Consider the following 18,283-nt stretch of genomic DNA (forward strand, 5'->3'; position numbering starts at 1 on the left):
CTAATCGCTGCCTTTGGCCATCAGTTCTGCCATCTGCCTCGGAGTGGGGGGTGTAGGTTCTGAGTCACCTTTTAGGGTCACCTGAGGAGAGAACCAAGGCATATTCAATCAGGGAGAGTGTGTCCCAACCAGCCAGAAATATTCGGACAGGCTTTCAGAGGCCAGTGATCCAGGGTGTGGACTTCATGGCTCCCACATTTACATAACCTCCGACCTCCACTTTGTGGCATTTGCAATATTTACATCATAATGTTATTCCTACTGTTAGACTTCCCTTTCCAAAGGAGAATCACCGAGAACAAAGCCCACAAAACACAAAAGGAGGTAGTTATTCAGGTTTATTTTAGTCCGGCGTACGGCCCCTCCCGAGGCCCCTCCCGAGGCCCCTCCAGAGCACCCGAGAAGTCTGGGAAGAGCACCCCACCCAGCCATAGCTCAGGGTTTATATAGGGAGAGGAGCGAAGCCGGTGTACAGAAGCGAGAACTTTGCGGTTAGAGGTGGGGGTTGCTTACCAGTTGCTTGAAGAATATGTTTGACGGTTCTAATCACAATGTTCACTAAAGATTTACATCTCAGGGACTTGCTGGAGCCAGGAGAAGCCGGGTTGCTCAACCCCTGACCTTTTACCGGAATAGAGTTTGAGATCAAACAATGGCTGGTATTTCCTCATTTGCAAGCCCCTCACTTTTTGGCCCAAGGGAGTTTTTACACTACTACTTAGCACTATTTCATGCAGCAAAGGCTAGCTATTATAATTGACCACTTACAACGCGCCCTCCTAGGACTAGAAGTATCACTCCAGCCTACATCAGTATTCTTGTGCCCATTTTACAGATGGGGCTCAGAGAGTCGGCACCACTGGTCCGTAGACTTGAATATTTATCAGAGAACAAGTATGCCTCGATGATTTTACCTAGAACTTCCTCTGATCCGCAGCATTCACCAAGCCGACCGGACCGCTGAAAGGTAGTGTTTCTGAAATCCAGGAGCCGCAGACCTTCGCCAGGAAGAGCTCACAGAGCGCGCCCGGAATTTCTGCAGGCTCCGGGGGACGCCGTTCGCACCGCGGAAAGGTAGTCGAGCGTGCGGAGGAAGGGGCGCCTTTCTCCCCGGTTGGCACAGAAGTCCCGCTGGGCCTGGCGGGGACGCTGCCCTCCCGCCCCCTCCCGTCCCGACCCCTCGCCTCCCCGGGGTCCTCAGCCAGGGCTCTGGCTTCTTCAGCCGGCGGGTCTGGACCTGGCCCGAGGCGCCGGCGGCAGGGGGCGCCCCACCCGGCCTCCACCGGCGGCGCGCCCCTAACCCCCCGGCCCACGGGGTCCTCTGCTCCGGTTGGGTCTCTGGTCAGCTCAGTTCCCTGGAACCGGGGCCCTGTCAGTGGGTGGGCTCAGTCTTCCCGGCCTTCTCCAGGGATCTCTCTCGCATGCAACCCCCTCTGACTCCTGCTGATTTGCTTTCACGTTTTGAATTAAGACTCACACGCAACCAAGAAGCTACTGCCCATCCCCCTGTCTCCCTTGGACCCTTACCTCCGCCAACCGGGGGACACTGATGAGCCCTTCCATGGGCCCACGTCTGCGCCAAGCACTTTCATGCATTATCTCTTAATCTCAACCCAACAGGGAGATGCGATGGTAATTGCCATTGTACGGAGGGGGACCCCTGAGAGTGTTCTGTGCGCCCGCAGATTTCCCTGCTCCTCCACCCCGCTCTCCTCTGCTCCTCCATGCCTGGTGAGGAGTGAGGAGGGGAAAAGAAAGGGGAGGTCTTCCTTGCCTGGTGTCATGTCCTCCCGTGTGGCTCTGCTCTGGCCCGAGCGATGGCCCAAGCTGGCTAGTTTTTTTTCCCTGAAGGATTGTTTGAAGGGTTCTTTGGAGCCCACATTGCTAGGGGAGGCTCACACTGTGCTTTCCTTCAAGGGCAGGGCCTCCTCTGGGACACCCTACTCAAGGACGCCCCCCCCCCCCCACTGGATCCCGGTGCTCACTCCTCTTGTGCCCCAGCCCTGCATAAAGTCCCTGCTGGACAAGTCACCACTCCTAACCCAGGTCCTCGGCTGTGGCCCCCCAGAAGCTAAGGCTTGGCATCGACAGGGTTCACTCTGTACATCCGATTCCTCCACGGACCGGCCAGCCAGCTCCGCATCCCGCCTCAGGACTTTCCCAAGCTTGGGTCCTGCCCAGCCTCTGAGCACCGCCGGCACCCCGCCCCCCACCCCCCTGCCAATCCAGGGCACACCCACCAGGCTTACTCAGACTTCAGGGAAGGGAGCACCACCCCCCACGGGGCAGGAGAAAAAAAGTGCCACAGCACCCCAACAGCCGCCTGTAGAGAGACCTCCCCACCACCTTTCCAGCTGCTTCTGGTGGCATCTCTCTCCACTGTAGGTGGGAGGCACGGTCTCCCGAAGCTTCTAACACTAGTTCCTAACCACCTGGGCTGAAAGCGCTGCTTTAGAAGGTCTAGCACCTTGTTTCAGAATGTGGGTGCCTTTGGCAGCTCTGGCTGGAACTAGATCAGAAGAGCCTGCGTTGAAAAAATAGCATTTTATTTTGAAGCAATTTCAGGCTTTGAGAAGAGTCGCAAAAATAATACCAGCAGTTCTGGCGGAGGCTTCACTCAGATGCACCAAATGCTAACATGTTTTTTTCTTTTTACTACATTTGCTCTTCCATCCTCTGTCTTGTTTTTTTTTTTTTTTTTTCTTTTTCTTCTGAACCATTTGAGAGTAAGTCAGAGAGCTGATGGCCTTTCCCTCTCAAACTCTTCAGGGCAATCTACAAATGAGGACGTTATTTTATATAACCACGGTGCAATGGCCCGAGTCAGGAAATGAGCATTGATACAATACCATCAACTACAGATCTACATTAATCTACAGCTCTCTGCAAACCTCTGTTTCTCCTGCTAATGTCCTTTATAGCAAAAGAGTGGAGGGGGATGTTAAGTACTTTAGGATCCCATCCAGAAAGCTTTTCTTTCCATTTGCATGGCTCTTTAGGCTTCTGATGGGAAATAGTTCCTTGGTCTTTCTCTGCCTCCCACTTTTGAGGAGTGTAGGCTGTGTATTTCGTAAGATGCCCTCAGTTTGGGTTTGTCTGAGTTTCCTCATGATTACACTCACGGTGTGCACTTTTGGCAGGAACATCAGAGCAGCGATGCTGTGCGCTCAGGGCCCCCTATCACGAGGTACACGTGTCAGTTTACCCCATGGCCAATTAGGTGAACCCATCACATAAGTTGGTGTCAGTCAGGTCGCTGACCTGTACGGGTCCCTCTCTCGCACTTTGAATTCATCGGTGTCTTGTGGGGAGATACACTGAGGCGATAGTAATATCCTGTTTTCCAGCCAACACATTTATCTCATTATTAATTTTAACATTATGATTCTTTTTTTTTTAAGTTTATTTATTTATTTCGAGAGAGAGAGGGAGAGCACAAGCAAGCAGGGGAGGGGCAGAAAGAGAGGGAGAAGGAGAGAGAGAGAGAATCCCACCAGGCTCTCTGTGTCAGCCCAGAGCTCGATATGCAAGCCTCAAACTCAAGATCATGACCTGAGCCAAAATCAAGAGTTGGACGCTTAAATGACTAAGCCACCCAGGCCCCCTTTTTGGTGATTCTTGCTATAATTAGTACTATGACGATTTCCAAATTGTGATTTTTTTCTGAATGCCATCATTTCTTCTATATGTTAAAAAAAATTTGTTTTGATGTTTTATTTATTTTTGAGAGAGAAACAGTACGAGCAGGGGAGGGGCAGAGAGAGAGCTGGAGACACAGAATCGGAACAGGCTGCAGGCTCTGAGCTGTCAGCACAGAGCCCTACGTGGGGCTCGAACTCACGAACCACGAGATCATGACCTGAGCTGAAGTCGGACCCTTAACCCACCGAGCCACCCAAGCGCCCCTCTTCTACATTTCTTACTGGTATTCTATTGTCAGATAGAAGCCACCAGAGCAACCCCACAGCGAGTCAGACCAAGAACCAAGTCAAGATGGCGGAGGCCAGACATGAGTACCAGGCCCATGAAGGGCAACCAGGCAGCCAGAAGTTGCTCAAGGCCAGGGGAACGAGGAGCCAGCGGGGAGGGAGGGAGGGCAAGCCAGAGGCCACATACCTCCCCAGGGGACATCTCCAGCTCTGCTCCCAGAGGTGCCCAGAGCAGCTCTTGATGGCCAGGAGCTCTTGCCTGGCCACAGCGATCTCTAGCTGTTTCTGCCTGTCCCTGCCCATCACATCGTGCACGTACCTCTCCCGGAATCGTGTGAAGCCACAGGCACTGCATTTGTAGCCCCAGTCTGTCCGGAAGAGCTGGGTTTGGAACTGAACTCCTACCCTAAGCCACTCTCCACAGGTGAGAGGGAGCGCTTACCTACCACTTTGCACCCCAGCCCTCTTGGAGAGGAGAGAAAGGGGTGCTCCCTGGCACCCCAGGGAAAGAAAGAAGCCCAAGTGAACAAAACTCATTACTTACCTGCTTTCTTGCTTTCTTTATTTTAAAGCCAACAGGGCAGCATCAGAAACATACCCCTCCTGGGGTGAGGTTCTCCCTTTGCGTGATTTACCCCGTGGGTTACACAAGTATCAAAGTCCGTCCCTTTCACCCATGAAAGAGCCCTTGGGCTCCCACTCAGGCCTGTTTACTTGACTTGCTCTCTTGACAGGCTTGTAACTGATTTTCAAACCTTTCATGGTTCAGAAATGGGGAAAGCCTGTGTGAGGAAGTGGAGGCTGGCAGGGGAAGGTAGCAAGAGGAAAAAGCAGACACGGCCAGCCTCAGTGGGGCAATAAATCCCCACCACCAGCCCCAGGAAGCCTCCCTGATACCCACCTGGCCTGGGGACTCCTGTGGGCCCCTCCTGCCTCGTCCTGGGCCACACATTCTGCAGCGCGGCTCATTCTTCCAGCTAATTCTTAGGGCTCTGTACCCATTCCCTCCAGGATTCTGATCCTCGCCCTAACCTTCCTTTGCCCTCTCTAAGCCCTGACGTGGCTTCCCTGTAAAATGGGAGAGAAGAATGCTAGTTCTCAGGGTTGTGGATTAAATGAAAACAAAAACACGTAGCGTCCTCGCTGGCAAGGAAGGTGCTGGATAAACAGGAGGGGTTATTAGGGTCTGTCTCAGCCCCTCAGGGTGCGCATGTGTATGTCAAACGTTCATGGAAACCTGTGCATGTCAGTCACCGCACTAGGGCCAGGAGAACCATCAGGAAGACAGGCGCCGTCGAGGGTGTACAGGCGGCCACAGGGAGGCAGGAGTGAGGGGCAGGACATAATGTTAGTAACAACGCATCTCTGTGGTGCTTACTGTGTGGGGGCTTTGTTCCCAGTTCATTGCCTGTGTCTGATCCCACGAGGCGGGGCCTGGATTACCCCACATCAGATGAGGCATCTGAAGTCACATTCACGGCCAGGGAGCGGGAGGTCCGGGGGCCTTGGGAGGCTGTGCTTTGAACCCCGATCCCTACAGCGACCCGGAAGACGATCCAGGGAATTCACGAAGGGGCTGCTGCCAGCCCCACGCGAAGGTGCCGCTCAGACCCAGAGCCACCTGCCTCCTCCACCCTCTCTGGTTCTGAGTTCCGTCTCGTCTCTCAGATACTCCTCACTACTCCTGTCGTGGGCTGTCTCTTTGCCTTCCCCTCCCCACTGGGCCAGTTCCTTCTCTCAGGGTCTGTGTTTAGCCTCCACCCATGGCCCCCCAACGTTTTCAAGGCTGGTCTTGAAAATGTGTGCCGGACTCAACGGATGGGACAGGCTGCATCTATGTGTCTCCGGCGCAGGGTGGGAGGGCGTCCAAGGTGGTGAGAATAGGGGTGGAGATCCACAGGTCTGGGTGCTGACCGGCCGTGGCTATGGAAGGTGGAATCTGGAGACTCCCTGCCAGGTCTGAGCACAGGCGACCCCCGGGTGGTGGCTTGCATATTAGACAGGGGAGCAGGGTTAGGGTACCAGAGACAGTGGACACAGGGATCTGCAATAAGTAGGGATCTGGGTCCAGCAAGCTGCTAGAGGCCCAGATTTCAGAGCGACCGGTTCAGCAAAGTGGGTTAAGCCCCTGGAATGGCGTATCCATTATCCAGAGAGCGCGGGCCCACTTAGGAGCAGGGCAAGACTCAAGAACATGGCAGTAACCGGGAAGAACAGCAAGAATAATTCAGACTTGCAAGGATCCAGAGAGTCACAGCAGTTGGGGCCGTTTAGTTTAGGGGCAAAGAGCCCCCAAGAGGATCGGTGTGCAATACACTGGTAAAACCCCCGAGTGTCCATACGCCCCCAGTAACCATGTTCCTCTTCCAGCAGGTGAATCCGTTCAGGCTTTCGGTGCTTAAAATTATTATAAAGCTTCAGTAACCTAAAAATTTCATCTCCCCCTGAATGACTCATTCCCAGTGAGTTAAGAATAACGCTCCCTCGTGCTCGTATAGCTGGGTTATTCCAGTGGGAGTGACACCTGATATTTTTTTGAACTTTACCTTACCTGACATCACATCTAGAATTCGCTCCCATTTCTCAGACTAGAGGACGGGAGCCCCACCGGCCAGAAGGATCTGGAAGACAGACCTTCCTGGGGCCTCGCGCAGCTGTGATTCCACAGCCCCAGGACCAAATCAGCGCCTTGGTTCATTATTCAGTCCGCTGAGTGTGGGGTGGGGGCTTCGGGCCCTGATCCCTCGCGGCAACGGGCCGAGGAGAGAGCGCGTTCCCATGCAGCTGGTTAGACAAAGCTGGGAAACTTCCAACTGTCCCTGACACAGGAGGCGTGTTCGGCAAATATTTGCCAAGTGCACAAAAAATTTCATCATCCTTGTTGTTCAGGGTGGTGAGTTCCTGCCTGGACCACAGACGGTGGGTAGGCTGGGCTCTGGCAGAGGCCGGGACCCTGCGGTGAGTGGTTAATTATTCTGGGAGTTCAGACTTGGAAGAGGCAGAGGGCGGAGCCGGGCCAACTCCTCAAAGGTAAACTGAGCCCGGCCCTCCCCCCCCCACCCCAATCCCTGAAAGACAAAGCTCAGTTTCCTTTCTCCCGCCCCAGGGCAGTTCTCTGAGCCTGTTCAGACCCATCTGGGACCTTCCCAGGAGGAAAAGCCTCAGCTCGGATCAGCCTGGGTTCCTTGCTGGGAGGAGGAAGGGGAGCCTAGCTGAATCCCTTGCTCAGAACCTTGCATGAAGCTCAGAGCTTCTCCCTGTGGTGCTGGGACATGTGTGGCCGTTTTCCCTGAGCTTGTCACTGGTGCCTCCAAACGCCGAGTTACACCCCATTCTCCCTTAATCCTGAAACCTGGAAAACCACCAAAGGCAAGACCCACTGGAAGGGCTCCTATCTTGCAATTTCTTTTTTTTTTTAATGTAATTTTTTTAAATGTTTTATTTATTTCTAGGAGAGAGAGAGAGAGAGAGAGACAGCGTGAGCAGGGGAGGGTCAGAGAGAGAGGGAGTCACAGACTCTGAAACAGGCTCCAGGCTCTGAGCTGGCAGTCAGCACAGAGCCCGACGCGGGGCTTGAACCCATGAACCGCGAGATCATGACCTAAGCGAAAGTCAGACGCTTAACCGACTAAGCCACCCAGGCGCCCCTATCTTGCAATTTCTAACTCCAGGTAGGCTCCTCTCAGACTAGCTGTGTGCCCTTGGGCAGATACCTGAACCTCTCCCGTCTTGTTTTTCTCACTTATAAAATGACTCAGTCATCACTTCACAGTACTCCCTTCCTTGGAAATACTAGCACGGGCCAGTTTTACTCCCTGGCTGGGAAGCTTTACCTGGGCAGGAACAGAATTCTCATATTCATTGTCCCCTCCGCCCTGAACACCGGAAGTACAGAAGGCACTCAACAGGCTGCATAAGTAAAAGTCCTTTAAAAAAATATAACGGGGCGGGACACCTGGGTGGCTCACTTCAGGTCATGATCTCGCGGTTCGTGGGTTCGAGCCCCACGGTCGGGCTCTGTGCTGACAGCCAGCTCAGAGCCTGGAGCCTGTTTCAGTCTGTGACTCCCTCTCTCTGACCCTCCCCTGCTCACGCTGTCTCTCTCTCTCTCTCTCCTAGAAATAAATAAAACATTTAAAAAAAAATAAACGTAAAAAAAATTTTTTTTAAATAATGAGGGCATCTGGGTATGTTAAGCGTCCTACTCTTGATTTTGGCTCAGGTCGTGATCTTACGGTGGGTGAGTTTGAGCCCCAAGTTGGGCTTTGCACTGACAGTGTGAAGCCTGCTTGGGGGAGTCCCTGTCTCCATCTCTCTCTGCCCCTCCCCTGTTCTCTCTCTCTCTCAAAATAAATTTAAAAAATTAATAATAAAAATAAAAAAATAACAGGAACGCCTCACATTTACTCTGTGCCAAGCTAACCAGTTCGCTCAAGGAAAGTATGATTACTCCCCTTTTAGAGATGAAGAAACTGAGGCCTGAGAGGCTCAGCAGTGTCCGAGGTCAGGCAGCCTTGTATGGGGTAGCTGAGACAGGAGCCAGATCAGAACTCAAATGCATTTGTAGACCAACCCCGGAAGTAAAGAGGCATTTATTTCCAGGATAGAAAATGAGGTTTCAAAGCATAAGAAGGAAGTATAAAAGGAAGGAGTTTTCTGAGCGGCTAAACTCAGCCTCAGGGGAAGGGGATCATGATGGGGAAACTATGACCCCCTCCCTGTTGGAATCCTTGTCTACACTGCTGAGGCCAAGTCTTATTTGCTCCCAAAGCAGCGGTTCTCAACCGAGGGTGACTTTTGTCCCCCAGGGATACTCAGTCCAGTCTGGAGACTTTTGCTGGTTGTCACAGCGGGTCCTAACTACTGGCTAGGGACCAGAGACGCTGCCACGCATCCTACATTGCGCAGGGCAGCCTCCTCAACGAAGAATTATCCCGCCCAAACGTCAGGAGCACTGAGGTTGCAGAAACCGGAGCTAGAAAAATTGGACTCTGCAATGACGAAATCTTTGCCTGAGAGCCTTCTCTGAGGTGTGCCTTCCTTCCGTTTTACAGGTGAGGAAAGAGACTCAGAGAGGTTGGGACTTAATTGAGAGCGCTCCTTCAGAAAACCCGGATGCCAGGCTGCTGGCTCCCTGGTGCCCGTGGACTTGGGAGGCAACTCAGCGTCAGAGGAAAGGTGATGGGGGAGGTCGCAGGTACAAAGAGTAAATTCGGAGTCGGGAAATCTGGGTCTCGCCCCGCTCTGTTCTAAGTGCATCGTGTGACCTTGGGTAAGTCACTGCCCCCTTCTGGTTTCGTTCTAGGGTTTTCCCCAGCTGATGTCACCCCTCTACTACTGAGGGGTTCCTCGGGGGCTTGGAGATTGGGGGGAGGGGTCACCGGACTGCGGGCAGGGGCCATCTGGAGCCTTCTGAGACACCATTTCCATTTCTGACAAAGGACAATACAGAGGGAGGAAGACACAGCCTCTACCCTTGGGCCTGAGGAGGTCCGGGGAGGGGGGTGGTGGTAGGGGGAAGCAGAGGTTTTCCTTGAGTAGAAAGGATACCCCCCCCCCGGGTTCACCAACCCCTCGTAGTTCCAGATGCTACCCTCCAAGTGTGGGATCCCAGAGTGGCTGAATTCCGATCTGGCTGAGCTCAGCCCTCTTCTAGAATGTCCTGGCTGGGCTGGGCCAGGCCTCCTCAGTGTGTACGGCCTCCTATGGGTTTGGATGGACCCACCCATCTCTGTTTTGAGACGAGATGTGCTGTTGACCTGGATGGTCTTTTATGTCAGGCTCCAGACACATCACAGCAAGATTCACCTTAAATAGTCCAGACGCCAGAAGGGAGAGCTCCAGATGTATGGGGGTGGAGAATGGTTTGCTTGGGGGCTTTCTGGTCACAGGAATGGAAGGGCTCTGGGGCTCCAGCCCGGCTCAGAAGGCAGGGACAGGGTCCCCACGGCCCTCAGGCTCCACCGAGCTCCCTCTGCTGGGCGTTCTGGAATCACAGGCTCCTGAGGAAAACCAGGCAGCCTCACAGTTAGAAGGATTTAGCACTTTGCTGTTTTATTTCCTCGACAGGAAAACAGAAGGGAGGCAGGACCCCAGCTCGGCATGTGGGGCAGCTGTCTTCCTCTGTGCCCCCCCCTCTTCTCTCCTGCCTCCATCGGGAGCGCACAAGCCAGCGGGATGTCACCCTATGCGCCCCCTGACTTGTCGGAAGAAACACGCTTCTTGGTCAAGGCAGAGTCGGAACAACCAGGCTGGCCGCTGCCTCCTGCGTCCTGCCCAGGCTCAGTGGGTCTTCCCCCGGCCCTCGGAGATGACTTCCTCTGGCTGGGCGCGCATGTACCACTCCACCCAGGAGCCGTCGTAGATGGCCACGTCGGGCTTGCCACAGAGGTAGGCACCCAGTGCCACGTGGCAGGCTGTGACGCCCGAGCCACACGTGGCCACCAGTGGCCGGGACAAATCCACCTTCTTGTCCTGGAACAGATGGCGGATCTCCTCGGGGCTTTTCTCCAGGCCCTCCTGGGTCAGGAAGTCCGTGAAGGGGATGTTCACGGTGCCGGGGATGTGGCCAGGTTCGATGCCTGCGGCAGGAGGGCAGGAAGGAGGGAATTAAATACACAGGGGGGACAAATGGCCCACTGAGAGCCTCCCGTGCACCCACGGCCACTAAACCCTATGTGCATCATCTCATGTAGTTCTGCCAGCCAGGCAACCCAGGCACGATGTACAGGCATTCCCATTTTACAGGCAGAGACGCTGAGGGTCGGTACTGCCCAAGGTCCCGCATCCAGCAAATTGCTGGCTGGAATTGGAACCGAAACTCAGACCCCACCAGAGCCTCACTCTGCCCCCTGATCATCTATGTGCCCTGCGGCTGCAAAGCTAAATAAGCCCTCTGCCTGGCTAGGAGTCATTGCACTTGCCCTACAGAAATTGACCCAATGGGGGGCGCCTGGGTGGCTCAGTCGGTTAAGTGTCTGACTTTGGCTCAGGTCATGATCTCGCGGTTCGTGGGTTCGAGCCCCGCATCGGGTTCTGTGCTGGCAGCTCAGAGCCTGGAGCCTGTTTCAGATTTTGTGTCTCCCTCTGTCTCTCTCTGTTTCAAAAATAACGATAAAAAAATGTTTATAAAAAAAGAAATTGACCCAATGGGTCCATGGCAATAACAGAGCCACTGCAAGTATGATGGGTGTTACAAGGATCCTGTGGGGCGTTATGGGGTCACATTATAAAAGGTATTAACAGTAATAATAATAGCGGATGCTACTGAGCACTTACTTTGTGCCTGTTGGGAGCTCATCAGCTGTTATTTTCTCCTTTAATCCTCCTCCAAATTTTACGGGACAGAAATGATCATCCTCCCTTTTACACAGATGAGGAGACTGAGGCACACAGACTAATCTGCCCAAGTCAGAGACGTGCCACAGCTGCCAACCACCAGGCCGCGAGGGCAGGGAAGCTGAGGCGCTGAGGGTGAGTAGGGTGCTATCAGCTAGAGCGGTCTGGGCAGCGGGGGCTGAGGGCACCCCAGGCTGGGGAAGGGGGGTGTTTAGAAGCGTTAAAGGTGATTGGGCCAAAGCCCAGACATGGGGGAGGTCGAGGCTCAAGAGGAACCAGAAGGCACAGGAAATCCTCAGCAGACCTGGATTAAGAGGTAGGGCTTTGGGGCGCCTGGGTGGCTCAGTCAGCTGAGCATCTGACTTGGGCTCAGGTCATGATCTTGCAGTTTGTGGATTTGAGCCCCGTGTTGGGTTCTGTGCTGACAGTTCAGAGCCTGGAACCTGCTTCAGATTCTTTATCTCCTCTCTCTGCCCCTCCCCTACTCTCACACTCTCTGTGTGTCTCTCTCTCTCAAAAATAAACATTAAAAAAAAAAAAAGCCGTAGGGCTTTAACCTAACTCTCTCTGCCCCTCCCCTACTCTCACACTCTCTGTGTGTATCTCTCTCTCAAAAATAAATAAACATAAAAAAAAAAAAGACGTAGGGGAAACCAGACTTCCATTTTCAAAAGATCATTTTGATCACAGCACAGAGAACCCAGGCAAGGCTGGAAAGCTGTTCATTAAGAGGGCTGTCCCCTAAACCTGGTCATTAGGGCTCCACCACCCTCTACGAGGCAGGTGTTACTAATAATCCCATTTTCATGCCAAGGACTGAGATCTGCAACAAAATAAACCCTCACAGCCTATGATTCAAAAATCTCAGCCATTGAGACTCTAGGGTGAGGCTCTATAAACTAGTGGCTTCGGCCTCAATCTCCCCCTGCAGCGGGTGACCCTCCTACAGAGAACTGCTGACCCACGTCCATAGTCATCGCTAGAATTCAGCACCTAGACAGCGTCTGTGGTGAGGTTGGAAGGCGTCCTGCATTCCCACTGAGGTGCAGAAACGGCTCACTGAGAGGCATCACCAAGAGACCGAACCGGAGCAAGGAGAGCAAGCAAGCTCCAGACCCAGGTTGTGGGCTGTGCCTGTGCCTTGAACCCCACCAAGCTAAGCAGGCTTCCCCCCACCCCGCCGAATGACCGCAACGATGTGATGCTCTCTGTGGATCTAGATCCAGCCTTTACGCATGCCTGCTCGGCGTATCTCATCATCTCCCATTTTACAGACGAGCAAGTAGGAGTGAGGCAGCATCCACCACCTCTGTAAAGAGCCGCAAGCACAGAAGCAGCACACGGTAATGACATGAGTCTTCCTGAGTGCACCTATGTGTGCGAACACCGGGCTGAGGGCTTTGTACGTTTGTTCTCATTTGACATCTGATGCTCACCGCATCCTTACTAAGCCCCGTCTCTCTGCTTATTTTACACACGCGGACGCTGCAGTTCAGAGATGAGCTGAGCTGACCCGCCCAGTGGCTCACTGCCCCCACCTCCTACCCCAAGGGCTGAGCCGAAGGACCTAACAGGTTCAAGGTGGAGTCCTTATTAGGTTGAACCATGTGACATCACCACCTACATAGGTGCAAAAATGGGTGGCTCTCAGTGGTGTCCTATGGTTGGAGCCCATGGCAACACTGCTCTGTGTGGTTCCACGTGGCAGGGTCCTTCTCGATTCCCCACGTCTCTCTGCGACACTGACTCTGGGTCAGTTATTGGCTTAGTCTTCAGGATGCCCCGGGAGCACGGATGGCCCTTGCCCTCGGGCCGTCCAAAACAAAAAACAAAAAAAAAACAGAGAGAGGACAGGATGGGGTCAAGTTTCTCTGTAAGCCCAGGACGGAAGCTCCACCCTGATTCAGGGGCCGGGGTGAGGGTGGGGGTGGGGGGGATGCCGTTCAAGGACAGACTCTCAGATGAAGTAGGAAGTTCCTTGCATCCTCCGGGTAAAAAGCCTGAGGGAGAAAAGGCTGGGCAATTACTGCTTGCACACTGCAGTTAAATGTACCGCCCCACACCCCGGCGGGGCTGCCTCCTGACCCCGAACGAGGCAGCCATTCTGAGAGTCCATTTCCTCCTCTGTGCGACGACAGCACCCGTCTCTGGGGTCACTGAAAGGCTCCTGCGAACGTGGCCATTGACCCACCTGTTCCGTTTGGGAGGACTCAGCGCCTCCCTCATTCCGGGCTTCCCTGTAGCCTCCGTGTCTGGGGAATTCAGCTCCCAGACGGGAGGCTCTGTCCCAACCCAGGCCAGCAGCCACCTCTAGTCAGTTTCTCTCCAGCCTGGGGCAGGGGATCCCTCAATCTCTCTAGCGCCCCTGCTCTCCTGCCCTCTGCAAGCCTTGGCCCCTCGCAGGGGTCTTCCATTCGCTCCCCAACCCCACACCCCTCCTCCTCCTCCAGTCGGCCTCCATCAACAGCGGGGGTGTGTACACCTCATCAGGCCCCAAACCTCGGGAGGCTTTTCCTGCCGCCCCTCCGGTTCCGCAGAGACCCCCTACATCCACAGAGTTGGGGTGGGGCCGTTTGGCTTCTCACCCTAAGCTAATACAAGGGACCCTGGGTTCCCAATGAGGTTGGGGTAGTCGCGCCCCAAGCACGGGTGGAGGTGGAGCAAGAATTCTTGTCCCCTCCTAAGGAATAAAGCCAAGGAGGCGACTAGAAACCAGGTCTCACGACCCCGCCCCGTGCGGCGTCCTTTACAAGCAAGGACGGGGCAGGGCTCAGCGCGCACCTGACCCCGCGCCCCAGGTGACCCCCCGCCCCTTCGCGCGTGGTTGTTACCGTCTCGGGGCTCGGGCTCAGTGCCGCGGAACCGGCCGGCGGCGCGGGCGTCCACCACCTGGAAACGGCGGGATTCAAGGTTCTCCTTGATGTCCTCGTACGTCTTGACGAAGGCGGCGTCCAGCGAGGCGCGGAACTCGGCGGGCGCCGGGCGGCTTTTGCCCGAGCTCAGCGGGAGCCCCAGGCGGAGCCAGTGGCGGAAGCCGCCGTCGAGCAGCGACACGGTGCGGTGGCCGAAGGCGCGGAACATCCACCAGACGCGCGGCGCGGCGTAGAGGCCCTGGTCGCTGGCGTCGTAGACCACGACGTGGGTGTCGGCGCCCACGCCCAGGTGGCCCGCGTACTCGGCGAAGTGCGCCGCGCTGGGCAGCATGTGGTCGTAGGGAGACGTGCGGTCGCTGCACTGGTCGATGTCGAAGAAGGCGGCGCCGGGGATGTGGCGCTCCTCGAACTCACGGCGCGCGTCGCGGCCCAGCTTGGGCAGGTACCAAGAGGCGTCGAGCAGCTGCAGCGGCGGCCCCGCGCGCGGGGCCCGCAGCGCCTCGGCCACCCACTGCGCCGACACCAGCGCGCGGAAGAGCTGCGGGGCGGCCATGGCGGCGGCGGCACCGGGGCTGCAAGCCTGGGCGACAGGGAGGTTGTCAGGAGGGAATCGAGGAGGAGGAGGAGGCCGGCCTGGGCGCGAGAAACGCCCGCACCCGCTGGGCCTGGCACTAGCCCGCAGGGGCGGCGGAGCCCCGGGAGGGCAGAGTCCAGAGAACACAGAAAACCGCCCGAGGCTCACGGGACCTCTCTTCCCCACCCCCACCTGGACATCTACACCGAGAAGAGCAACGCAATGACCCTGACCCCTTGGCGAGGGCCAGGCGGGCCCTTCATCGCTGCTTGCTGGGGTGAGGGACCCGACGCCAGCACAGGAGGGCAAGCAGGGGGCAAAGTCTCAGCCCCTCCCCCACAGGACCCCTCCCCAGGGTCCCCAGGTGGGGAATTCCTACACTTATTCATCAAACGTTTATATAAGCGGCCTCTCGCGAATAGTAGCGGGAATTTACTGACTCCTTACTGTGTCCCATTTAATCTCACAATACCCTGAAACCCCGCAGGACACAGTAGGCTCTCAATTAATTTGTTGAACAAGTAGCCTCCAGAAGGGTGGTAGGTAATAGTCTCAGTGTCACAGAGGGCGCCACTGAGGTTCCTGGAGGTGCACTAGATGGCCAAGGTCAACAGCTAAAGCGGCCGTGCGGGGCTTCACACCAGGCGGCCTGACACCAGAATCCAGACTCCCATCAGCAAGTGCTGTGCATGCCCTGGGGGTCCATCAAGGTCAGATTTTGCCCCTTGAGCCTGAACTTGGTCTCTGAACCTTCGGGCGGCAGCAGCAGCAGCCGCAGCGATAGTGCCTCACGTCCTCTCACCTCCACTCCCCTGAGGGCCAGCCACTGAGAGGACACAAACCGTGACATGTCCCGCCACAGCCTTGGGGGGCAGGGATGCCCTGAATGTGTTGAGCTGTACAAACAGCCTCTAGTTCGTTAGGTGCCTCTGTGCAGGTTAGGGAAGGGCGCCCCTTCCGCCAGAGCACGGGACTGCGGGTGAGCTGCAGGTCACACCCCTGTACCCCTTTAACAGGGCACGACCTTACCATCCACACCAGGCCTTCCTGCCACAGAGGGAATGGGTGGGTAGAGAAAAGGTGCTTAGTGGCCCAGGCCACACGCCTAGCACCGCAGCCTTTAGTTGTGGGCATGCGACGATGCCTGACTTCTCCATGAGGCAACTAGAGATATAAGTGCATTGGCCTTGCTCACAGGTGGTCAGGGATCTGAAGCCAGATTTCAGCTCCTGAGGCTGGACTTCTTCCCCAGCCTCGGGTCGGTGATGACCAGGGCCTAATGAGTCCACAGTGTTACACCCTGTGCCCAGCCTCTTCCAGTCCCATCCCAGTCTGGCTCTTAGGATCTCACTCCACCCACGCGCCAGGCCCTGTGCTGGACACTGAGAAACTCTTGACCTTGGCAGGCCCTGGGGGTAAAGACAGGCCACGGGCTTGCTCAAAGGACAGCATCGTTGAAGAAAGTCTGGAGTTCAGTGCAGGCACGGAGGGAGGGATCACTAGGTCAGCCTGGGGTGGGAGCAGAGGAGGTGGGAAGTCTTCCTGGAGGAGGAGGAAGTGCAAACTGATTTGACCTTTTCAGGGGCCCAGGGAACTGCGGCTTGACCTTCAGGATAAGAAGGCTGACGGAGCGGCTTTGGCTAAGGGGTGATCTCAGTGTCCGTGGGTTATACCACAACTGAATAACGTTGGCGGAGGCCGCGGGTCCCCTCTTGAAGAACCCATCTGTGAATGACAGTGGCTCTTGCCCCCTGCTTCTTCGGGCTCCTTGTTGTCTACCCCAGGATCCATTGAGACCAGACAGAATCCTGGAATGGGAATCAGAGCCCCGGCCTCAAGTCGGTGCGAATCACTCTGCTCCTTAACTCACTGTGTGAGGGCGGGCGTAGTAGGCTCGCTGGCCATTTCCACCTTCCAACCTTCAGCTCTTATGGCGGAGATTCATGAACAGTAATGACTGTCGAGGGGCCATCATGATGCATTGCAAATGGCTGCTTTTAATAATCATTAAAGACGGCTTAATAAAAACCCAGTGATTTCTGAAAAGTTATTCCCACTGGTGGCCTTGGAGCAACGACTGCAAGTCTAGAATCTTAAGAATTTCAGGATTGGGTGGTCTGAGGTCACCCTGCCCCCACCCTCCATGCTTGATTGGCAGTGCTCACAAAGGACCGCAGGAGACAAGGGAGGGTCCCCGGGGAATAGGCTGTGTGTCACTGAAGGGCGGGACCCAGGTCCTGGCGGGCTCGCCCCGGGGTGCTCTGGGAGTGAAGGACTCCAGGACCCACAGGACAGCCTCCAGTCCCTCTCGGGAGTGTCTATACCCCCTGTGGGGGGAGGGGGGAAGAGCCCCGGGCTGCCCCATCTGGGGCGGCCCTGGAGGAAGAGGGATTTCCATCAGGCCCGGCTCTCCTCAAGGCCTTCCCCCGACCCTGTTCCTTCCTGGTTACCCCCTCCGCCCCTTCAGGGCAAAGCCGAACATTCAGAAGATTCCGGAGGTAAATGGCTTGTCCGGAGTATGAACTTCCTAACTTCCCGCGAGACCACAATTATTTCAGAATGAAAAGTTTTTTAAAGGGAGATGCGAAAAAGCATTCCGGGCACATGTCAATGGACATATGCAAATCTGAGTGGGAAGAGGGGAGACCCACCAGCTTCAACGACCCATTGTTAGATTTTCCAGAAATTATGTCGACGGGTTGTTAAAATTGTTCACGATTAAATGCGATAGCCTTGTAATTAAGTCCGTTAGTGAAAAACAAAGGCAGTTCTTTTTACAAGTATGAGGCTTTGGGGAGGAGCTAGGTAAACCAAGGCAGATCTGATGGGCCTCAACTGCTTGGTGTGTCCGTGGGGTCACTCGTTAGGCCTGTCTCTGCTCTTTAAATTTAAAGTCGCTGGCCTACTCAGCAGGTTTGTTGTGGGAAGTCAGTAAGGCCCGAGGAGCAAAGTGCCTCGGCAAGCAGGCCTTGGCCAATGTTAGTTTCGTTTTGCTCCAGCAAGTTCTTTGCCAGTTTCTTCTGGAGCCTCTGGGTCACTGGCCTTGTCTCCCTGGCCTCTCTGTGGCGCTTTTTTGGTCCTCTTCCCTCTCTCTTACGCTCTATGTGGCGCCAAGTGACACCCCCTCCCCCTCCCACCACCCGCCACTCACTCGGACGTCACCCTGCTCGCCGCCCCGAGCTGCGGCGCCCAGCCATCCTTAGGGCGAACCCAGGCGCGCGTCTTCCCACCTAGACCCCTACTCCGCTAAGGCCCCACGGGAGAGCCCCGCGCCGCGCACCCCAAGGATCGACCTCCCCCTAAAGAAAGGCAAGCGCGATGCCGCAGCAGTTACCCGGGTCTCGGGCTCCGGGCTTCCGGGCTCGGTCATGGCCCCACAGCAGAGCGCCCCCTCCCCGCGCCCGAAGTCGTCCCCTCCTCCCGCCACCAACCTGAGGCCGGCCAAAGGGAGGAGACTCCGGCACAGCCCACCGCCGCGGCCACTCTGAGCCGCGGCTGCCCGCGCCTTCCACTCTCCGCGCCAGGGGGACACCCGTGCCGCCGCGCCCCGCCCCGCGCCGCCCCCGCGC

General features: G+C 55.8%; 1 protein-coding gene and 2 long non-coding RNA genes across 4 annotated transcripts; 2 read left to right on the forward strand and 1 right to left on the reverse strand.

The window, feature by feature from the left end:
- Positions 1 to 672: 672 nt before the first annotated feature.
- Positions 673 to 10,086, forward strand: LOC120241146. Its single transcript, XR_005530843.1, has 3 exons — positions 673 to 1,074; positions 8,984 to 9,201; positions 9,999 to 10,086. It is a non-coding gene; the product is annotated as an uncharacterized LOC120241146 (long non-coding RNA).
- Positions 9,958 to 18,206, reverse strand: MPST (mercaptopyruvate sulfurtransferase). Of its 2 annotated transcripts, none has more exons than XM_039246080.1 (3): positions 18,146 to 18,206; positions 14,099 to 14,720; positions 9,958 to 10,510 (listed from the first exon to the last, which is right to left on the reverse strand). In XM_039246080.1, the coding sequence occupies exons 2-3, from the start codon at positions 14,691 to 14,693 to the stop codon at positions 10,212 to 10,214; spliced, it is 894 nt and encodes a 297-aa protein (XP_039102011.1). In that variant the 5' UTR covers positions 14,694 to 14,720; positions 18,146 to 18,206; the 3' UTR covers positions 9,958 to 10,211. The 2 variants fall into 2 exon arrangements, with proteins under 2 accessions (XP_039102011.1, XP_039102010.1); XM_039246079.1 differs by lacking the exon at positions 18,146 to 18,206 and adding an exon at positions 18,049 to 18,139.
- On the forward strand, positions 10,230 to 16,377 carry LOC120241147. Its single transcript, XR_005530844.1, has 3 exons — positions 10,230 to 10,319; positions 11,303 to 11,402; positions 16,297 to 16,377. It is a non-coding gene; the product is annotated as an uncharacterized LOC120241147 (long non-coding RNA).
- Positions 18,207 to 18,283: the final 77 nt, after the last annotated feature.

Source organism: Hyaena hyaena, unplaced genomic scaffold (assembly GCF_003009895.1).
Source record: "Hyaena hyaena isolate Hyena2069 unplaced genomic scaffold, ASM300989v1 scaffold_280, whole genome shotgun sequence".
Lineage (NCBI taxonomy): Eukaryota > Metazoa > Chordata > Mammalia > Carnivora > Hyaenidae > Hyaena > Hyaena hyaena.